Below are 21,251 nucleotides of genomic sequence, written 5' to 3'. Positions count from 1 at the left end.
TGCAAAATGAGAAGGTAAGAGACTGTCCTCAGCTCAGTAACACAATGTCAACCTGTACCACTCCACCTCCCCCAGCTCAATACAAGATGTCTGCCTAGGTCAGTCAGCCAGCCTGTCAGTCAGCCAGCCTGTCAGTCAGCCAGCCAGCCTGTCAGTCAGCCAGCTAGCCCAGTGGTTCCCAAACCACAACGAGGTTCCAGGTGTGTTGCGGGATTTGATATATACTGTATATATATACAGTACCAGTCAAAAGTTTGGACACACCTACTCATTCCAGGGTTTTTCTTAATTGTACTATTTTCTACAATGTAGAATAATAGTGAAGACATTAAAACTATGAAGTAACACATAGCATCATGTGGTAACCAGAAAGTGTTAAACAAATCAAAATCTATTTTATATTTGAGATTCTTGAAAGTAGCCACCCTTTGCCTTGATGACAGCTTTACACACACACTTGGCATTCTCGCAACCAGCTTCTTGAGATGCATTTCAATTAATAGATATGCCTTGTTAAAAGTTAATTTGTGGAATTTCTTTCCTCAACGCGTTTCAGCCAATCAGTGGTGTTGTGACAAGGTAGGGGTGGTATACAGAAGGTGGCCCTATTTGGTAAAAGACCACGTCCATATTATGGCAAGAACAGCTCAAATAACCAAAGAGAAACGACAGTCCATCATTACTTTAACCTTTTTGGGATAGGGGGCAGCATTTTCACTTTTGGATGAATAGCGTGCCCAGAGTGAACTGCCTCCTACTCTGTCCCAGATGCTAATATATGCATATTATTATTAGTATTGGATATAAAACACTCTGAAGTTTCTAAAACTGTTTGAATGATGTCTGTGAGTATAACAGAACTCAAATGGCAGGTGAAAACCTGAGACAAACTACAAACCTCCTGGTTGGACTTTTTAAAGCTTGACCTACCGAATGGAATACACAGTGTCTACATTTACATTTAAGTCATTTAGCAGACGCTCTTATCCAGAGCGACTTACAAATTGGTGCATTCACCTTATGACATCCAGTGGAACAGTAGTGCATCTAAATCTTTTAAGGGGGGTAAGAGGGATTACTTTATCCTATCCTAGGTATTCCTTAAAGAGGTGGGGTTTCAGGTGTCTCCGGAAGGTGGTGATTGACTCCGCTGTCCTGGCGTCGTGAGGGAGTTTGTTCCACCATTGGGGGGCCAGAGCAGCGAACAGTTTTGACTGGGCTGAGCGGGAACTGTACTTCCTCAGTGGTAGGGAGGCGAGCAGGCCAGAGGTGGATGAACGCAGTGCCCTTGTTTGGGTGTAGGGCCTGATCAGAGCCTGGAGGTACTGAGGTGCCGTTCCCTCACAGCTCCGTAGGCAAGCACCATGGTCTTGTAGCGGATGCGAGCTTCAACTGGAAGCCAGTGGAGAGAGCGGAGGAGCGGGGTGACATGAGAGAACTTGGGAAGGTTGAACACCAGACGGGCTGCGGCGTTCTGGATGAGTTGTAGGGGTTTAATGGCACAGGCAGGGAGCCCAGCCAACAGCGAGTTGCAGTAATCCAGACGGGAGATGACAAGTGCCTGGATTAGGACCTGCGCCGCTTCCTGTGTGAGGCAGGGTCGTACTCTGCGGATGTTGTAGAGCATGAACCTACAGGAACGGGCCACCGCCTTGATGTTAGTTGAGAACGACAGGGTGTTGTCCAGGATCACGCCAAGGTTCTTAGCGCTCTGGGAGGAGGACACAATGGAGTTGTCAACCGTGATGGCGAGATCATGGAACGGGCAGTCCTTCCCCGGGAGGAAGAGCAGCTCCGTCTTGCCGAGGTTCAGCTTGAGGTGGTGATCCGTCATCCACACTGATATGTCTGCCAGACATGCAGAGATGTGATTCGCCACCTGGTCATCAGAAGGGGGAAAGGAGAAGATTAATTGTGTGTCGTCTGCATAGCAATGATAGGAGAGACCATGTGAGGTTATGACAGAGCCAAGTGACTTGGTGTATAGCGAGAATAGGAGAGTGCCTAGAACAGAGCCCTGGGGGACACCAGTGGTGAGAGCACGTGGTGTGGAGACGGATTCTCGCCACGCCACCTGGTAGGAGCGACCTGTCAGGTAGGACGCAATCCAAGCGTGGGCCGCGCCGGAGATGCCCAACTCGGAGAATGGGGTCAAGTTGCACTTCCTATGGCCACCACTAGATGTCAACCGTCTTTAGAAACTTGTTTCAGACATCTGCTATAAAGGAGGGGGGAATGGGAGCTGAATTGAGTCATGGGTCAGGCAGAGTGTCTCAGGCTTGTGACGCGCGCCCCCGACAGAGTTGGCTCTCATTCCAGTGCTTTTCTTCAGACAATGAAATTCTCCGGTTGGAACCTTATTGATGATTTATGTTAAAAACATCCTAAAGATTGATTCCATACATCGCTTGACATGTTTCTACGACCTGTAATGGAACTTTTCGAGTTTTTGTCTGGACGAAGTGCTCGCGCTTCATGAAGATGGATTACTGGGCTAACAACAAGTGGCAATTTGGACATAAATTATGGACTTTATGGAACAAATCAGTCATTTATTGTCGAACTGGGATTCCTGGGGGAGTGCCTTCTGATGAAGATCATCAAAGGTAAGTTAATATTTATAATGTTATTTCTGTTCTGTTGACTCCAACATGGTGGATATTTCTTTGGCTGGATTGGGCTCTGAGTGCCGTTCTCAGATTATGCTTTTTACGTAAAGTTTTTTTTTTTTTTTTTAAATCTGACACCGCGGTTGCATTAAGGAGAAGTCTATCTTTAATTCTGTGAATAACACTTGTATCTTTTATCAATGTTTATTATGAGTATTTCTGAAAACTCACCGGATGTTTTGGAAACAAAACATTACTGCACATAACGCGCCAATGTAAACTGAGATTTTTGGATATAAATATGCATATTATCGAACAAAACATACATGTATTGTGTAGCATGATGTCCTATGAGTGTCATCTGATAAAGATCATCAAAGGTTAGTTATTAATTTTATCTATATTTCTGATTTTTGTGACTCCTATCTTTGGCAGAAAAATGGCTGTGTTTTTTTGACTTGGCTATGACCTAACATAATCATATGTTGTGCTTTCACTGTAAAGCCTTTTTGAAATCAGACACAATGGGTAGATTAACAAGAAGTTTATCTTTCATTTGCTGTATTGGACTTGTTAATGTGTGAAAGTTACATATTTCAAAAAAATATTTTTGAATTTCGCGCGCTGCCTTTTGAGTGGAATGTTGTCGAGGGGTTTCGCTAGCGGAACGCCTGCCCTAGAAAGATTTGAAGACATGAAGGTCAGTCAACCTGGAAAATTTCAAGAACTTTGAAAATGTATTCAAGTTCAGTCGCAAAAATCAAGTTCTATGATGAAACAGGCTCTCATGAGGATCGCCACAGGAAAGGAAGACCCAGAGTAACCTCTGCTGCAGAGATGGCGCAGAGACCATAGCCGATGTTTTACATTCTCCCAACCAAATGTGCCATTTTTTTTGCTGCTTCTGTCTCTTATGACCGAATAGAACTTTTGGACTTTCAGAAAAGTGATTACTCACCACGGACAGGAAGAAACTTTTTCTTTTAACAAGTCCGACGAGAAGGATATCCTGCTCTAACAGGCACAGATCCACGCCTTTTTTGGGTGAAGAAAAAACGCTGGGAAAGGGGACGCAGATCAGGGATCCTTCTGAGAATCCGGAGGCGAGCGAATAAACTCCAAATGCCTTCCATTCTTCTTGCTAATGTGCAATTGTTAGGGAAATAAATGACCTAATATTACGGTTATCCTACCAACGGGACATTAAAAACTGCAACATCTGATGTTTCTTCGTTCAGCCACGTGTCGGTGAAACGGACAATATAGAGCTGGCGGGATTTTCCATGCACCGGCAGAACAGAGACGCTACCTCTGGTAAGATGATGGGTGGGGGTGTGTATATTTTTGTCAGTAACAGCTCGTGCGCGATGTCTAATATTAAAGAAGTCTCAAGGTATTGCTCTCCTGAGGTAGAGTACCTTAGTGTGGTCTACAGCTTATCATATCTACCAAGAGAGTTCTCATCTGTAGCCATCTATTTACCACCAGAAAGCGTAGCTGGCACTAAGACCGCTCTCAACCAACTCTATCTTATTACCCCCCTACCTTGTCACAACACAACTGATTGGCTCAAACACATTAAATTCCACAAATGAGCTTTTAAGAAGGCACACCTGTTAATTGAAATGCGTTCTAGGTGAATACTACCCTGGCCGGTTCCCCTCTCTACACTGGGATTCTCTGCCTCTAACCCTATTACAGGGGCTGAGTCACTAGCTTACTGGTGCTCTTTCATGCCGTCCCTATGAGGGGTGCGTCACTTGAGTGGGTTGAGTCACTGACGTGATCTTCCTGTCTGGGTTAGCGCCCCCCCTTGGGTAATGCCGTGGGGGAGATCTTTGTGGGCTATACTTGGCCTTGTCTCAGGATGGTAAGTTGGTGGTTGAAGATATCCATCTAGTGGTGTGGGGGCTGTGCTTTGGCAGTGGGTGGGGTTATATCCTTCCTGTTTGGCCCTGTCCGGGGGAATCATCGGATGGGGCTACAGTGTCTCCCGACCCCCTCCTGTCTCAGGCTCCAGTATTATGCTGCAGTAGTTTGTGTCGCGGGGCTAGGGTCAGTTTGTTATATCTGGAGTACTTCTCCTGTCTTATCCGTGGTCCTGTGTGAATTTAAGTATGCTGTTTCTAATTTAATTATCTCTTTCTTTCTCTCTTTACTCCTGAGGTGCTGACCTGTTGCACCCTCGACAACCACTGTCATTATTATTATTATTTGACCCTGCTGGTCATCTATAAACATTTGAACATCTTGGCCATGTTCTGTTATAATCTCTACCCGGCAGCCAGAAGAGGACTGGCCACCCCTCATAGCCTGGTTCCTTTCTAGGTTTCTTTCTAGGTTCTGGCCTTTTCTAGGGAGTTTTTCCTAGCCACCGTGCTTCTACACCTGCATTGCTTGCTGTTTGGATTTCTGTACAGCACTGTACAGCACTTTGTGATATCAGCTGGTGTACGAAGGGCTTTATAAATTTGATTGATTTGATGAAGCTGGTTGAGAGAATGCTAAGCGTGTGCAAAGCTGTCATCAAGGCAAAGGGTGGCTATTTGAAGAATCTCAAATATATATAATTTATTTTGACTTATTTAAAACTTTTTTGGTTACTACATGTTATTTCATAGTTTTGTTGTCTTCACTATTATTCTACACTGTAGAGAATAGAGAAAAACCCTGGAATTGAGTCGGTCTTCTAAAACTCTTGATCGGGAGTGTATATTAATACTACATCAATAATTACTATAGACTTATCAATGATAACGTACATCTATGCTAGATAACTAATTACTATAGGCCTATCAATGATAATGTATATTAATACTAAATCAATAATTACTATAGACCTATCAATGATAATGTATATTAATACTAAATCAATAATTACTATAGACCTATCAATGATAATGTATATTAATACTAAATCAATAATTACTATAGACCTATCAATGATAGCTATGGGCTAATTCAATGAATTTGAACTATTTGGAACTAAATCTGTTGTCCATTAATAATTTGCTATTTTCTAGTAATTTACTTCAAATTTGCCATTAAAGCTTACCGATGAGAATATAAATGTTTGGGATTAAGTTTTTTTTACTACTTTGGTCTAAGTTAGGTTTTTCTGGTGGTTCCCGGGGAAATGGACACCTCCCCAGGTGTGTCCCACAGTTAATAAAATGTTTGGGAACCCCTGAGCTAGCCAGTCAGCAAGCCAGTTAGTCAGTCAACCAGCCAGCCAGTTGATGGTGTCCTGCTCCGGGGGTTTCTACCTTTCAATTCCTGTTAGCTGTAGCCACTCAAGCCGTGTCACTGTTATTAGCTTTTCCAGGTAGGGTAGTGAGCAGGGCGGTGAGCAGAGCGGTGGTAGGGGGCGGGGGGCAGAGTGGTGGTCGGGGGCGATTTAATGTATGTCAACAAAGGTGAGGGATGTAGCAGTCTGAAGGTGAGGGATGTAGCAGTCTGAAGGTGAGGGATGATTGTTTTAGTGATCACATTATTAGAACCTCTATTCTATCTCAGGTTATTGATCTGTCAGTCCTATACTGGGAGGACACGTGATCTCGCACTCTATCCCTCTCTTTCTCTCTTTCTCTATCTCTCTCTCTCTATCCCTCTCTCTCTCGATCTCTCTCTATCCCTCCTCTCTCTATCCCTCGCGATCTCTCGCTGTCTATCCCTCTCTTTCTCTCTCTATTCCTTTTTCCATTCCTCTATCATCCCTCTCTCTCTCACTCCCTCTATCCATCTCTATCCCTCTCTCTCACCACCTCCACCACAGACAGTGAGAGGTGTAAATCTCACAGATTGTCCCTGCCTCTCTCTCTCTCAAATAGACGAGAACTTTATTCTCAAACACGACCGAGCTTTCCTGTTGTCCATGGCCAACCGCGGCAAACACACCAACGGGTCCCAATTCTTCATGTGAGTAGAAATTCATGATGGTGCCATAACATTTACTAAGCTTTCTGGTTGACAGGTTTGTACATGAGATGGCATTTGTTTTGCTGTTTATCTGAGGCCTGTCTGTGTATTATGCCAGGGCTATATACAGGTGAAGTCGGAAGTTTACATACACCTTAGCCAAATAGATTTAAACTCAATTTTTCACAATTCCTGACATTTAATCCTAGCAAAAATTCCCTGTTTTAGGTCAGTAAGGGTCACCACTTTATTTTAAGAATGTGAAATGTCAGAATAAAGTAGAGAGAATTATTTATTTATTTCAGCTTTAATTTATTTCATCACATTCCCAGTGGGTCAGAAGTTTACATACACTCAATTAGTATTTGGGTAGCATTGCCTTTAAATTGTTTAACTTGGGTCAAACGTTTCGGGTAGCCTTCCACAAGCTTCCTACCTCATGATGCTATCTATTTTGTGAAGTGCACCAGTCCCTCCTGCAGCAAAGCACCCCCACAACATTTTATTTATTTTACCTTTATTTTACTAGGCAAGTCAGTTAAGAACAAATTCTTATTTTCAATGACGGCCTGGGAACAGTGGGTTAACTGCCTGTTCAGGGGCAGAACGACAGATTTGTACCTTGTCAGCTCGGGTATTCGAACTTGCAACCTTTCGGTTACTAGTCCAACGCTCTAACCACTAGGCTACCCTGCCGCCCAAATAATCTGTCTGTAAACAATTGTTGGAAAAAGTACTTGTGTCGTGCACAAAGTAGATATCCTAACCGACTTGGCTAAACTATATATTTTGTTAACAAGAAATTTATGGATTGGTTGAAAAATGAATTTAAATGACTCCAACCTAAGTGTTTGTAAACTTCCGACTTCAACTTGTATATATTATGTTAGGGCTAAGCACTGCAGAATAGAGGCCTGTCTATTTGTGTTACGTCAGGGCTAAGCACTGCAGAATAGCATCATGTTGTCTGAATTTTGCATCCCTTCTCCCCTTCAGTCAGTCGATGTGCTTTAATGCACAGAAATAAACAAACATGGATTCCTTATTTTTTTTACACAAATAAGTTAAAATGTTTCTCTTGCCATTTTTGTGTAAAATTTGCAGAAAGTCATCGTGGTCTTCCAAGGTAATATGTCTCCGGGGCTGTTTCTGTTTCTCTCTCTTCTCCTGTCTGTCTGTCTTTTATCTCTCATTCACAAGTCTGTTTTAAACTTAGTAGGGCCCTATAGAATCCATGCTGCGGAGAATGAGGATGCAATCACGGAATCCAGACAATTAAAATGGAATTCAACAATATTAAAAAAAAAATGCATTAACTAAATGTATTGCATTTATTAGAAAAGTAATTTATTTTCCCCATATTATCGTAAAACATGAAGAGTCAACAGCGCGGGAATGTCTGTGTGCGCGTTTGTCTACCACTTTTTGTAGTAGCTGTTAGCGATGATGCTAATGTAATGACTTTCCCAAAAACCTTCTCAATTGAATGTTAATTACAATGTAACCTATGCCTACTTTCCCAGAACATCATGATTATTTGCCTCAGTCCAGTGGCTATTTTGTTTTGCAAATTCGGTCTCTGGCTGGTGCGCAGTTGAGTTAAAGAATTTTTCCCAGATCTCAAAAGGGGTCTCCTGATGTGGTTTAAGCATGGTTGTGAACTTAAAACATCAAATTTGGTTGTTTTTCGATTCTAAAAAGGTGTGATTTTGAGAGCGAAAACCTGAACCATTTCTGAAAAATAGAAACCTGGAAAAACTAAACAAAGAAACAGAATTTGGAGAAAAACTAGATGGAATCAGGCCAAGAAATTAAAGGGATTTTCTAGGGCCGTAACTTAATGTACACTATGAACACAGCCTCTTTTCTACTGCACCAGGGCAGCAACACAACAGAGCCAGCAGTCATTTGAACATCCATCTAGATAATATATTGTTGTAGTGTGAACATGTATTGTCTTCTTCTGACATTGAGCACAGTGAGTCATTTGACATTTCGCCATGATGGTATAGCATGACAATGACTGTGTTGTCACAAAAGGTTCTGTTGTTCAGGGCTCCAGAATACCTCAACACCTGTCCTCACCTGATGTCAGAATACCTCAACATACACACACACACACACCTGTCCTCACCTGATGTCAGAATACCTCAACATACACACACACACACACCAGTCCTCACCTCATTACAGATTACCTCAACACACACACACACCAGTCCTCACCTCATTTTCTTTTTTCTTTTTTTTGTACCTTTATTTTACTAGGTAAGTCAGTTAAGAACAAATTCTTATTTTCAATGACGGCCTGGGAGCAGTGGGTTAACTGCCTGTTCAGGGGCAGAACGACAGATTTGTACATTTGTCAGCTCGGGGATTCGAACTTGCAACCTTTCGGTTAATAGTCCAACGCTCTAACCACTAGGCTACCCTGCCGCCCCATTACAGAATACCTCAACACAAACCTGTCCTCACCTCATAACATAATACCTCAACACACACCTGTCCTCACCTCATAACATAATACCTCAACACACACACACACCTGTCCTCACCTCATTACAGAATACCTCAATACACACCTGTCCTCACCTCATTACAGAATACCTCACACACACACCAGTCTTCACCTCATTACAGAATACCTCACACACACACCAGTCTTCACCTCATTACAGAATACCTCACACACACACCAGTCTTCACCTCATTACAGAATACCTCACACACACACCTGTCCTCACCTCATAACATAATACCTCAATACACACACACACCTGTCCTCACCTCATAACATAATACCTCAACACACACCTGTCCTCACCTCATAACATAATACCTCAATACACACACACACCTGTCCTCACCTGATAGCGGAATACCTCAACACACACAAACACACACACACACACCAGTCCTCACCTCATTACAGAATACCTCAACACACACCAGTCCTCACCTCATTACAGAATACCTCACACACACACAAACACACACACCTGTCCTCACCTCATTACAGAATACCTCAACACACACCAGTCTTCACCTCATTACAGAATACCTCACACACACACCTGTCCTCACCTCATTACAGAATACCTCAACACACACCTGTCCTCACCTCATAACAGAATACCTCAACACACACACCTGTCCTCACCTCATAACAGAATACCTCAACACACACACACCTGTCCTCACCTCATAACAGAATACTTCAACTATAGCTCTTCCTTTAAGCCCAGTATACTTGGTCATTACATTTTTTTAATTAAAAAAAAATAATTCCAAGAGGTGTTGCAGATAAATGCTATGTAATAATGGCCGTGGTTTCTACCTGTGTTTTGGTTGCCATGACGTCCTCTCATTCTCTCCCTCCTTTCTCGCTGTGTTCCATAATTCTGCCCGGGCCATACTGGACTGTAACCCTGGTTCCTCGAACAGAACCACCAAGACAGCACCTCATCTCGATGGGTATGTCTTGTCTCACTACCTTGCAGCTCCAGAGAAGGTTTACTTGGCACATAAAATTAATCAATACAACTATCTTGGTTGGCCCTAACCTCTCCCAGTTGTATTATTTTCAGTGTCTAACCTCGCTGTGGTACTGTGGTCCCTAACCTCTCCACCCCTCTCTGACCCTTTCTCCTCCCTGCAGGGTCCATGTGGTGTTTGGCCTGGTCATCTCAGGCTTTGAGGTGATCAAGAGGATTGAGGGTCTGAAGACGGACGGAGCCAGCAGGCCGTACGCTGATGTTAGGGTGATGGACTGTGGTCAGCTCATCACTAAGTCAGCCAACGATGGTAGGGACCACACTGCCTCCATGGAGTGACTTATCTGTCATTCACTCCTGTGTTATCCCGTAGCTATTTAACTAGACTGGTAGTTTGTATTGTATTTATACAATTTGTTCGCTGCTCTGGCCCCCCAATGGTGGAACAAACTCCCTCACGACGCCAGGACAGCGGAGTCGATCACCACCTTCCGGAGACACCTGAAACCCCACCTCTTTAAGGAATACCTAGGATAGGATAAAGTAATCCTTCTCACCCCCCTTAAACGATTTAGATGCACTATTGTAAAGTGGCTGTTCCACTGGATGTCATAAGGTGAACGCACCAATTTGTAAGTCGCTCTGGATAAGAGCGTCTGCTAAATTACTTAAATGTAAATGTAATCTCCATTAGTTCCTGCCAAGGCAGCAGCTACTCTTCCTGGGGTTTATTATGTATCCCCATTAGTTCCTGCCAAGGCAGCAATTACTCTTCCTGGGGTTTATTATGGATCCCCATTAGTTCCTGCCAAGGCAGCAGCTACTCTTCCTGGGGTTTATTATGGGTCCCCATTAGTTCCTGACAAGGCAGCAGCTACTCTTCCTGGGGTTTATTATGGATCCCCATTAGTTCCTGTCAAGGCAGCAGCTACTCTTCCTGGGGTTTATTATGGATCATTAGTTCCTGCCAAGGCAGCAGCTACTCTTCCTGGGGTTTATTATGGATCCCCATTAGTTCCTGCCAAGGCAGCAGCTACTCTTCCTGGGGTTTATTATGGATCCCCATTAGTTCCTGCCAAGGCAGCAGCTACTCTTCCTGGGGTTTATTATGGGTCCCCATTAGTTCCTGTCAAGGCAGCAGCTACTCTTCCTGGGGTTTATTATGGATCCTCATTAGTTCCTGCCAAGGCAGCAGCTACTCTTCCTAGGGTTTATTATGGATCCCCATTAGTTCCTGCCAAGGCAGCAGCTACTCTTCCTGGGGTTTATTATGGATCCCCATTAGTTCCTGCCAAGGCAGCAGCTACTCTTCCTGGGGTTTATTATGGGTCCCCATTAGTTCCTGACAAGGCAGCAGCTACTCTTCCTGGGTTTTATTATGGATCCCCATTAGTTCCTGTCAAGGCAGCAGCTACTCTTCCTGGGGTTTATTATGGATCCCCATTAGTTCCTGCCAAGGCAGCAGCTACTCTTCCTGGTGTTTATTATGGATCCCCATTAGTTCCTGTCAAGGCAGCAGCTACTCTTCCTGGGGTTTATTATGGGACCCCATTAGTTCCTGCCAAGGCAGCAGCTACTCTTCCTGGGGTTTATTATGGATCCCCATTAGTTCCAGTCAAGGCAGCAGCTACTCTTCCTAGAGTCCAGCAACATGAAGGCAGTTATACAATTTTAAAAACAATATATTCATTACAGAATTCACAACACACTGTGTGCACTCAGGCCCCAACTCTACTAACACATATCTACAACACAAAATCCATGCATTCGTGTGTATTTAACTTTTTATTTAACTATGCAAGTCAGTTAAGAAAAAAATCTTATTTACAATGACAGCCTACCGGGGAACAGTGGGTTAACTGCCTTGTTCATGGGCAGAACAGGAGATGTTTACCTTGTCAGCTCTGGGATTTGATCCAGCAACCTTTTGGTTACTGGCTCAACGTATGTTATCGTGTTTGTGTTGCTTTACAGTCCCCGCTGTTTTTTAAAATCTGATTCTACTGCGTTATCATTTGCTTGATGTGGAATAGAGTTCCATGTAGTCATGGCTCTATGTAGTACTGTGCGCCTCCCATAGTCTGTTCTGGACTTGGGGACTGTAAAGAGACCTCTGGTGGCATGTCTTGTGGGGTATGCATGGGTGTCCGAGCTGTGTGCCAGTCGTTTGGACAGACAGCTTGGTGCATTCAACATGTCAATACTTCTCATAAATAAAAGTAGTGATGAAGTCCATCTCTACTCCACTTTCAGCCAGGAGAGATTGACATGCATATTATTAATATTAGCTCTCTGTGTACATCCAAGGGCCAGCCGTGCTGCCCTGTTTTGAGCCAATTGCAATTTTCCTAAGTCCTTTTTTGTGTCACCTGACCACACGACTGAACAGTAGTCCAGGTGCAACAAAACTAGGGCCTGTAGGACCTGCCTTGTTGACAGTGTTGTTAAGAAGGTAGAAACTAGGGCCTGTAGGACCTGCCTTGTTGACAGTGTTGTTAAGAAGGTAGAAACTAGGGCCTGTAGGACCTGCCTTGTTGATAGTGTTGTTAAGAAGGTAGAAACTAGGGCCTGTAGGACCTGCCTTGTTGATAGTGCTGTTAAGAAGGTAGAAACTAGGGCCTGTAGGACCTGCCTTGTTGATAGTGCTGTTAAGAAGGTAGAAACTAGGGCCTGTAGGACCTGCCTTGTTGATAGTGTTGTTAAGAAGGTAGAAACTAGGGCCTGTAGGACCTGCCTTGTTGATAGTGTTGTTAAGAAGGTAGAAACTAGGGCCTGTAGGACCTGCCTTGTTGACAGTGCTGTTAAGAAGGGAGAGCAGCACTTTATTATAGGCAGACTTCTCCACATTTTAGCCTCTGTTGTATCAATATGTTTTCACCATGATAGTTTACCATCCAGGGTTACTCCAAGTAATTTAGTCACCTCATTTCCACATTATTTTTTACACGATTTTTCTTAGGTTTAGTGCATGATTTGTCCCAAATACAATGGTTTAAATTGTTTATATATTTAGGACTAACTTATTCCTTGCCATCCATTCTGAAACTAACTGCAGCTCTTTGTTAAGTGTTGAAGTCATTTCAGTCTCTAGTAACTGACGTGTATAGTGTTGAGTCCTCTGCACACATCGACACACTGGCCTTACTCAAAGCCAGTGGAATGTCGTTAGTAAAGATTGAAAAAAGGGGCCTAGACAGCTTCCCTGGGGAATTCCTGATTCTCCCTGGATTATGTTGAAAACCTTTTGTTCATAAATCAAATTGTATTTGTCAGATGAGCCGAATACACCAACCTTCCCATGAAATGCTTACTTACGAGCCCCTAACCAACAGTGCAGCTCAAAAATAGAGTTAAGAAAATAGTTTATTTTCATTTTAATGGTGTTCTTGGTGTTTTAGGCATGTTCTTGGCTCTGTCTGCTACAGGTGAGGTAGGTAGAGGGCTTCTTGCTGCGTCACAGAGGCTGTTGGGGCTTTTCTCCGTCATCTCCCTCTACTTTTTCCTCAGCTTCTACTTTTAGGGTAGCAAACATATTCTCAAAAGCCTTGAGGCTTGAATCATTGTCTTGTATCAATACAATTCCTTTATTGTAGAAGTTGACAGCTTGACACCTGTTTCTCTGGTCAGCTTCTTCCAAAATGCTGATCTGACAGCCTTGGCTGATGCAAATGACCCTTCTTCATACGTGCCCTCGTTTGGTATTAAATATTACATTGGTTCTTGTTTTGTAACTGGTAAGCTCTGCAAACATACATTCATGGTTCTGTCCCATCATCAAGCCTTTGAAACGTTTCTCTTATCTTTCTCTGTCTGGATGTCTGGTGGGTAAATAGTTTCCATAGCAACGCTGGTGATGTTGGCCACAACGCTGCAATAGAAGCCTACCTTTTCCAAAACAGCATTGTTTCTTGTATTACTGTCTCTAGTGTCTTTACTTTAATGTCCTTTGTCTTCTGTTCTTTTGTCTTTCTATTATTTAGCTAGCTAGCTTATTTTAGGAGAGTCCCATCAACTGCTTAGCAACTGGTAAACAATTCAGCTAGCTAAGATAACTGTACAATTTTATAAAAATAGTAACTTCTTCAAAAGCTTATCTTTGTTGCTTGTTTTGTGTCCCCCCCCCCTCCTCACACACTAATGTACTTAAATCTAAAAACCATAGGAGCTTGTTTTTTTTGTGTCAATTTGGAACCCCCCTCCTCACACACTAATGTACTTAAATCTAAAAACCATAGGAGCTTGTTTTTTTCAGCAGCTTCTGCTCAATTTGGAACTCTGGAACCTGTCTCGCTGTATCTCTCATTCTGTGTCTCTGTCTGTCTGTCTCGCTGTATCTCTCATTCTGTGTCTCTGTCTGTCTGTCTCGCTGTATCTCTCATTCTGTGTCTCTGTCTGTCTGTCTCGCTGTATCTCTCATTCTGTGTCTCTGTCTGTCTGTCTCGCTGTATCTCTCATTCTGTGTCTCTGTCTGTCTGTCTCTGTCTGTATCTCTCATTCTGTGTCTGTCTGTCTGTCTGTCTCGCTGTATCTCTCATTCTGTGTCTCTGTCTGTCTGTCTCGCTGTATCTCTCATTCTGTGTCTCTGTCTGTCTGTCTCGCTGTATCTCTCATTCTGTGTCTCTGTCTGTCTGTCTCGCTGTGTGTTTGTGTTTCTCTCTCTCTCGCTGTGTGTTTGTTTCTCTCTCTCTCGCTGTGTGTCTTTCACTCACTCTGTCTGTTTCTGTCTCTCTGTGTCTCTCTTGTCTCTCTTGTCTCTCTGTCTCTCTGTGTTCTGTAGTTCTGGAAGGAAAGAGGAAGCGGCGGTCGCATTCTGCAGACTCCTCCCTCAGTTCTCCCGGCTCCTCTCAGTTCTCCTCTCTGGAGTCTGGGAGTGAATCTGAGGAGAAGCACCACCACCACAGGCGAAAGAGACACTCCAAGAGCAAACGCTCCAAGAAGAGGAGGAGAGAGAGGGAGGTGAAGAGAGAGGGTCACACTGACAGGGTGGAGCCTGGTCTAAAGGGGTGAGGTTCACTGTGGACTACCTCACACCAATACGGCTAAATTATTCACAAGACATTTCGGGCTTATTGTGATGTGCAACTCTCCTGCACATTCAAATCTCTTTACATTCCACGGTTGTGATGTTTTTTTAATTGGTACGTTTTTTGTTGCTGCTCACTCAATAATTTTCTCACAGCCCTGTGGATGGAGGGATGGTGGCGGTAGCTGTGGAGGAGGAGGGTGGAGGGAAGGAGCAGAGTGGTTTGAAGAGAGAGAAACCAGTAGTTCGTCCAGAGGAGATCCCTCCTGTTCCTGAGAACCGCTTCCTATTGAGGAGAGACCAGCCGGGTCAGGAGGACCATCCAGACACGTCAGTCTATCTCTGATACTAACCCTCTCTCTGTTACTAAACCTGTTAACCTCTTACGTCGACCCGGAACTCAAACGTTCATTAAAACACACATGCAGGGTACTAAATTAAAGCTACACTCGTTGTGAATCCAGCCAACAAGTCAGATTTTTAAAATGCTTTTCGGCGAAAGCATGAGAAGCTATTATCTGATAGCATGCAACACCCCGAAATACCCGAAGGGGACGTAAACAAAATAATTAGCATAGTCGGCGCTACACAAAACGCAGAAATAAAATATAAAACATTCATTACCTTTGACGATCTTCTTTGTTGGCACTCCTAGATGTCCCATAAACATCACTATTGGGTCTTTTTTTCGATTAAATCGGTCCATATATAGCCTAGATATCGATCTATGAAGACTGTGTGATCAAGGAAAAAACAGCGTTTTATAACGCAACGTCATTTTTTTAAATTAAAAAAGTCGACGATAAACTTTCACAAAACGTTAATAATCTATCAAATTGATCACGGGGCGATGTGTATTCAATAGCTCCACGTCTTGAAATCATGTCCGGATATTTCCCATCCAAAACATCCTGTCGGAGACCGGAGGAAATGGGCTGTCTCTTGTTCGTTTGACCAAGAAACAAAGCCTAGGCAAATGACAAGACTGGTGACATCGTGTGGAAGCTGTAGGAATTGCAATCTCGGCCCCATGTAATTTGGTTTCCATTCAACAATACATGCAAGTGGCACATTGATATATTTTCCAGTTTTCAGTGATCAGATTTTCCTGCGCTTTTCGATGAAACGCACGTTCTGTTATAGTCACAGCCGTGATTTAACCAGTTTTAGAAATGTCAGTGTTTTCTATCCACTCATACTAATCATATGCATATACTATATTCCTGGCATGAGTAGCAGGACAGTGAAATGTTGCGCGATTTTTAACAGAATGTTCGAAAAAGTAGGGGGTAGGATTAACAGGTTAACTTCTTAAGGCTGAGATCCCGCTAACAAGATCGATATGACAACAGCCAGTGAAAGTGCAGGGCGCCAAATTCAAAACAACAGAAATCCCATAATTAAAATTCCTCAAACATAGAAGTATTTCACACCATTTTAAAGATACACTTCTTGTTAATCCCACCACAGTGTCCGATTTCAAATAGACTTACGGCGAAAGCACCACAAACGATTATGTTAGGTCAGAGCCAAGTGACAGAAAAACACGGCCATTTTTCCAGCCAAAGAGAGGAGTCACAAAAATCAGAAATAGAGAGAGAATTAATCACTAACCTTTGATCTTCATCAGATGACACTCATAGTGTAACGGCGTTCGTCTGTTGTTGAAAGAGAGTCGGACCGAAATGCAGCGTGGTGGTTACTCATGTTTCTTTAATGAAGGAAAACGGAACAATACATGAAATAACTTATAAAAATGAAAACAACAAACGGAACGTGAAACTTATTACAGCCTATCTGGTGAACACTACACTGAGACAGGAACAATCACCCACAAGATACAAAGTGAAACTCAGGCTACCTAAATACGGTTCCCAATCCGAGACAACGAGAATCACCTGACTCTGATTGAGAACCGCCTCAGGCAGCCAAGCCTAACTAGACACACCCCTAATCATACACAATCCCAATGCTAATAAAACCCCAATACGAACACAACACATAACCCATGTCACACCCTGGCCTGACCAAAAATATATAACGAAAACACAAAACATATTGACCAAGGCGTGACACATAGGACTTCATGTTGCACAAAACATGTATGTTTTGTTCGATAAAGTTTATACACTGCTCAAAAAAATAAAGGGAACACTTAAACAACACAATGTACCTCCAAGTCAATCACACTTCTGTGAAATCAAACTGTCCACTTAGGAAACAACACTGATTGACAATAAATTGCACATACTGTTGTGCAAATGGAATAGACAACAGGTGGAAATTATAGGCAATTAGCTTAGCAAGCCACCCCTAATAAAGGAGTGGTTCTGCAGGTGGGGACCACAGACCACTTCTCAGTTCCTATGCTTCCTGGCTGATGTTTTGGTCACTTTTGAATGCTGGCGGTGCTTTCACTCAAGTGGTAGCATGAGTCTACAACCCACACAAGTGGCTCAGGTAGTGCAGCTCATCCAGGATGGTACATCAATGCAAGCTGTGGCAAGAAGGTTTGCTGTGTCTGTCAGCGTAGAGTCCAGAGCATGGAGGCGCTACCAGGAAACAGGCCAGTACATCAGGAGACGTGGAGGAGGCCGTAGGAGGGCAACAACCCAGCAGCAGGACCGCTACCTCCGCCTTTGTGCAAGGAGGAGCAGGAGGAGCACTGCCAGAGCCCTGCAAAATGACCTCCAGCAGGCCACAAATGTGCATGTGTCTGCTCAAACGGTCAGAAACAGACTCCATGAGGGTAGTATGAGGGCCCGACGTCCACAGGTGGGGGTTGTGCTTACAGCCCAACACCGTGCAGGACGTTTGGCATTTGCCAGAAAACACCAAGATTGGCAAATTCACCACTGGCGCCCTGTGCTCTTCACAGATGAAAGCAGGTTCACACTGAGCACATGTGACAGAGTCTGTAGACGCCGTGGAGAACGTTCTGCTGCCTGCAACATCCTCCAGCATGACCGGTTTGGCGGTGGGTCCGTCATGGTGTGGGGTGGCATATCTTTGGGGGGCCGCACAGCCCTCCATGTGCTCGCCAGACAGAGGTAGCCTGACTGCCATTAGGTACCGAGATGAGATCCTCAGACCCCTTGTGAGACCATATGCTGGTGCGGTTGGCCCTGGGTTCCTCCTAATGCAAGACAATGCTAGACCTCATGTGGCTGGAGTGTGTCAGCAGTTCCTGCAAGAGGAAGTCATTGATGCTATGGACTGGCCCGCCCTCTCCCCAGACCTGAATCCAATTGAGCACATCTGGGACATCATGTCTCGCTCCATCCACCAACGCCACGTTGCACCACAGACTTTCCAGGAGTCGGCGGATGCTTTAGTCCAGGTCTGGGAGGAGATCCCTCAGGAGACCATCCGCAACCTCATCAGAAGCATTCCCAGGCGTTGTAGGGAGGTCATACAGGCACGTGGAGGCCACAGACACTACTGAGCCTCATTTTGACTTGTTTTAAGGACATTACATCAAAGTTGGATCAGCCTGGAGTGTGGTTTTCCACTTTGATTTTGAGTGTGACTTGATAAATTTGATTCCCATTGATAATTTTTGTGTGATTTTGTTGTCAGCACATTCAACTATGTAAAGAAAAAAGTATTTAATAAGAATATTTCATTCAGATCTAGGATGTGTTATTTTAGTGTTCCCTTTATTTTTTTGAGCAGTGTATTTTTAGTTTACATTCGTGCGTTATGTTCAGTAGTTCCAAAAACATCCGGTGATTTTGCAGAGCCACATCAATTTACAGAAATTCTCATAATAAATGTTGATGAAAATACAAGTGTTATGCATGGAACTTTAGATACACTTCTCCTTAATGCAACCGGTGTGTCAGATTTAAAAAAAGCTTTACGGAAAAAGCAAACCATGCAATAATCTGAGTACGGTGCTCAGAGACCAAACGAGCCAAACCGATCCAGCGCATATTGTGCAGTCAACAGAAATAACATTATAAATATTCACTTACCTTTGATGATCTTCATCAGAATGCACTCCCAGGAATCCCAGTTAAACAATAAATGTTTGATTTGTTCGATAATATCCATAATTGATGTGGATTCAAAGTTACGAAGCGCGTTCACTAGGAGCAGACGAAATGTCAAAGTTCCGTTACAGTCCGTAGAAACATGTCAAACGATGTATAGAATCAATCTTTAGGATGTTTTTAACATAAATCTTCAATAATGTTCCAACCGGAGAATTCCTTTGTCTGTAGAAAAGCAATGGAACGCGAGCTACCTCATCTGAACGAGCGTCACGAGCTTGTGGCACTCTGCCAGACCACTGACTCAAAGAGCCCTTATGAGCCCCTCCTTTACAGTAGAAGCCTCAAGCAAGTTTCTAAAGACTGTTGACATCTAGTGGAAGCCCTAGGAAGTGCAACATGACCAATATCCCACTGTATCTTCAATAGGGTACGAGTTGAAAAATGACCAACCTCAGATTTCCCACTTCCTGGTTGGATTTTTTCTCAGGTTTTTGCCTGCCATATGAGTTCTGTTATACTCACAGACATCATTCAAACAGTTTGAGAAACTTCATTGTGTTCTCTATCCAAATATACTAATAATATGCATATATTAGCAAATGGGACTGAGTAGCAGGCAGTTTACTCTGGGCACCTTATTCATCCAAGCTACTCGATACTGCCCCCCCAGCCATTTAAGCCTCAAAATGACCTAAACTGAAAACCAAATGGCTTCCAGTTTGTTTGTCTATAATTGTGTTCATGTTATTTCCAGAACTAAGCCAGAGGTCTCCTCCCTTCCCAATGACCTGAAGCAGTCAGTCACCAAGTCTGGACGCAAGATCAAAGGCAGAGGGACAATGGTACATTATCCTATTTTAACTACTACAATACTATACCAATGGTACATTATCCTATTATACCCATTACCATACTATACCAATGGTACATTATCCTATTAGAACTCCTACCATACGATACCAATGGTACATATTATAACTCCTACCATACTATACCAATGGTACATTATCCTATTATAACTACTACCATACTATACCAATGGCACATTATCCTATTATAACTCCTACCATACGATACCAATGGTACATATTATAACTCCTACCATACGATACCAATGGTACATTATCATATTATAACTCCTACCATACGATACCAATGGTACATATTATAACTCCTACCATACGATAGCAATGGTACATTATCATATTATAACTCCTACCATACGATACCAATGGTACATTATCATATTATAACTCCCACCATACGATACCAATGGTACATTATCATATTATAACCCCTACCATACACTACCAATGGTACATATTATAACTCCTACCATACACTACCAATGGTACATTATCATATTATAACCCCTACCATACACTACCAATGGTACATATTATAACTCCCACCATACGATACCAATGGTACATTATCCTATTAGAACTCCTACCATACGATACCAATGGTACATTATCCTATTATAACCCCTACCATACACTACCAATGGTACATATTATAACCCCTACCATACACTACCAATGGTACATATTATAACCCCTACCATACACTACCAATGGTACATATTATAACCCCTACCATACCAATGGTATACATTCTCCAGTCTGAAGTCTCTCTAAAGCCCCAATGTGACTGAATCAGGACTCTGCACAAAGGCATAACCTGTTCAAAGGACATAAGATGAACGGTACGGAGACAACAAGATGTTGCTGAATGACCTGAGAGATCTTTTTTTAATGGAAGAGAAGCAAACATCTTTCTGTCTGTGGTCTTTAATTCCCCACTAAAGCAACCATTCAATGTTGACTTCATGGAAATCAGGTAACCAGCTCTTTGGGAGCTCTGTGTAGGAGCTGGACAAGATTATCAGGGGAGGAAGTGACGTGCAGAACACCAGTGTGCTGTAGGTCAGTCTGGTTTAGTTTCCTGTTCTGTTCTCTCTGCAGAGGTACCACACCCCGACGTGCTCTAAGTCGCACTCGGCTTCGGAAGAGGAGGGACAAGGAAGCAGCGAAACTCCGCCCCACTGGAAGGAGGAAATGCAGAGAACCAAGACCTACCAGCCACCCAGCGTAGAGAGATGGAGCCGAGGAGACAAGTACACCACTGTTTAACTGTATACAATACATGGTGGAACTGCATGGTAGGGCCGAAAGGTCCTTACCATTTAAGTGTCACAATACAATAG

At 43.3% G+C, this 21,251-nt stretch overlaps 1 protein-coding gene across 1 annotated transcript in view; it reads left to right on the top strand.

Annotated features, from left to right (window-relative positions):
- Window positions 1-21,251, top strand: part of nktr (natural killer cell triggering receptor) — a 76,189-nt gene that overhangs the window by 42,506 nt on the left and 12,432 nt on the right. The window contains 7 exon segments of the mRNA XM_065006863.1: window positions 6,440-6,527; window positions 9,972-10,001; window positions 10,186-10,331; window positions 14,799-15,024; window positions 15,201-15,374; window positions 19,797-19,884; window positions 21,010-21,161. Coding sequence (XP_064862935.1) covers window positions 6,440-6,527; window positions 9,972-10,001; window positions 10,186-10,331; window positions 14,799-15,024; window positions 15,201-15,374; window positions 19,797-19,884; window positions 21,010-21,161 — 904 coding nt within the window.

Source organism: Oncorhynchus nerka, linkage group LG22 (assembly GCF_034236695.1).
Source record: "Oncorhynchus nerka isolate Pitt River linkage group LG22, Oner_Uvic_2.0, whole genome shotgun sequence".
NCBI classification, from domain to species: Eukaryota; Metazoa; Chordata; class Actinopteri; order Salmoniformes; family Salmonidae; genus Oncorhynchus; species Oncorhynchus nerka.
Note: the sequence above shows the minus strand (reverse complement) of the source record. Positions and strands in the feature narration are given on the sequence as shown.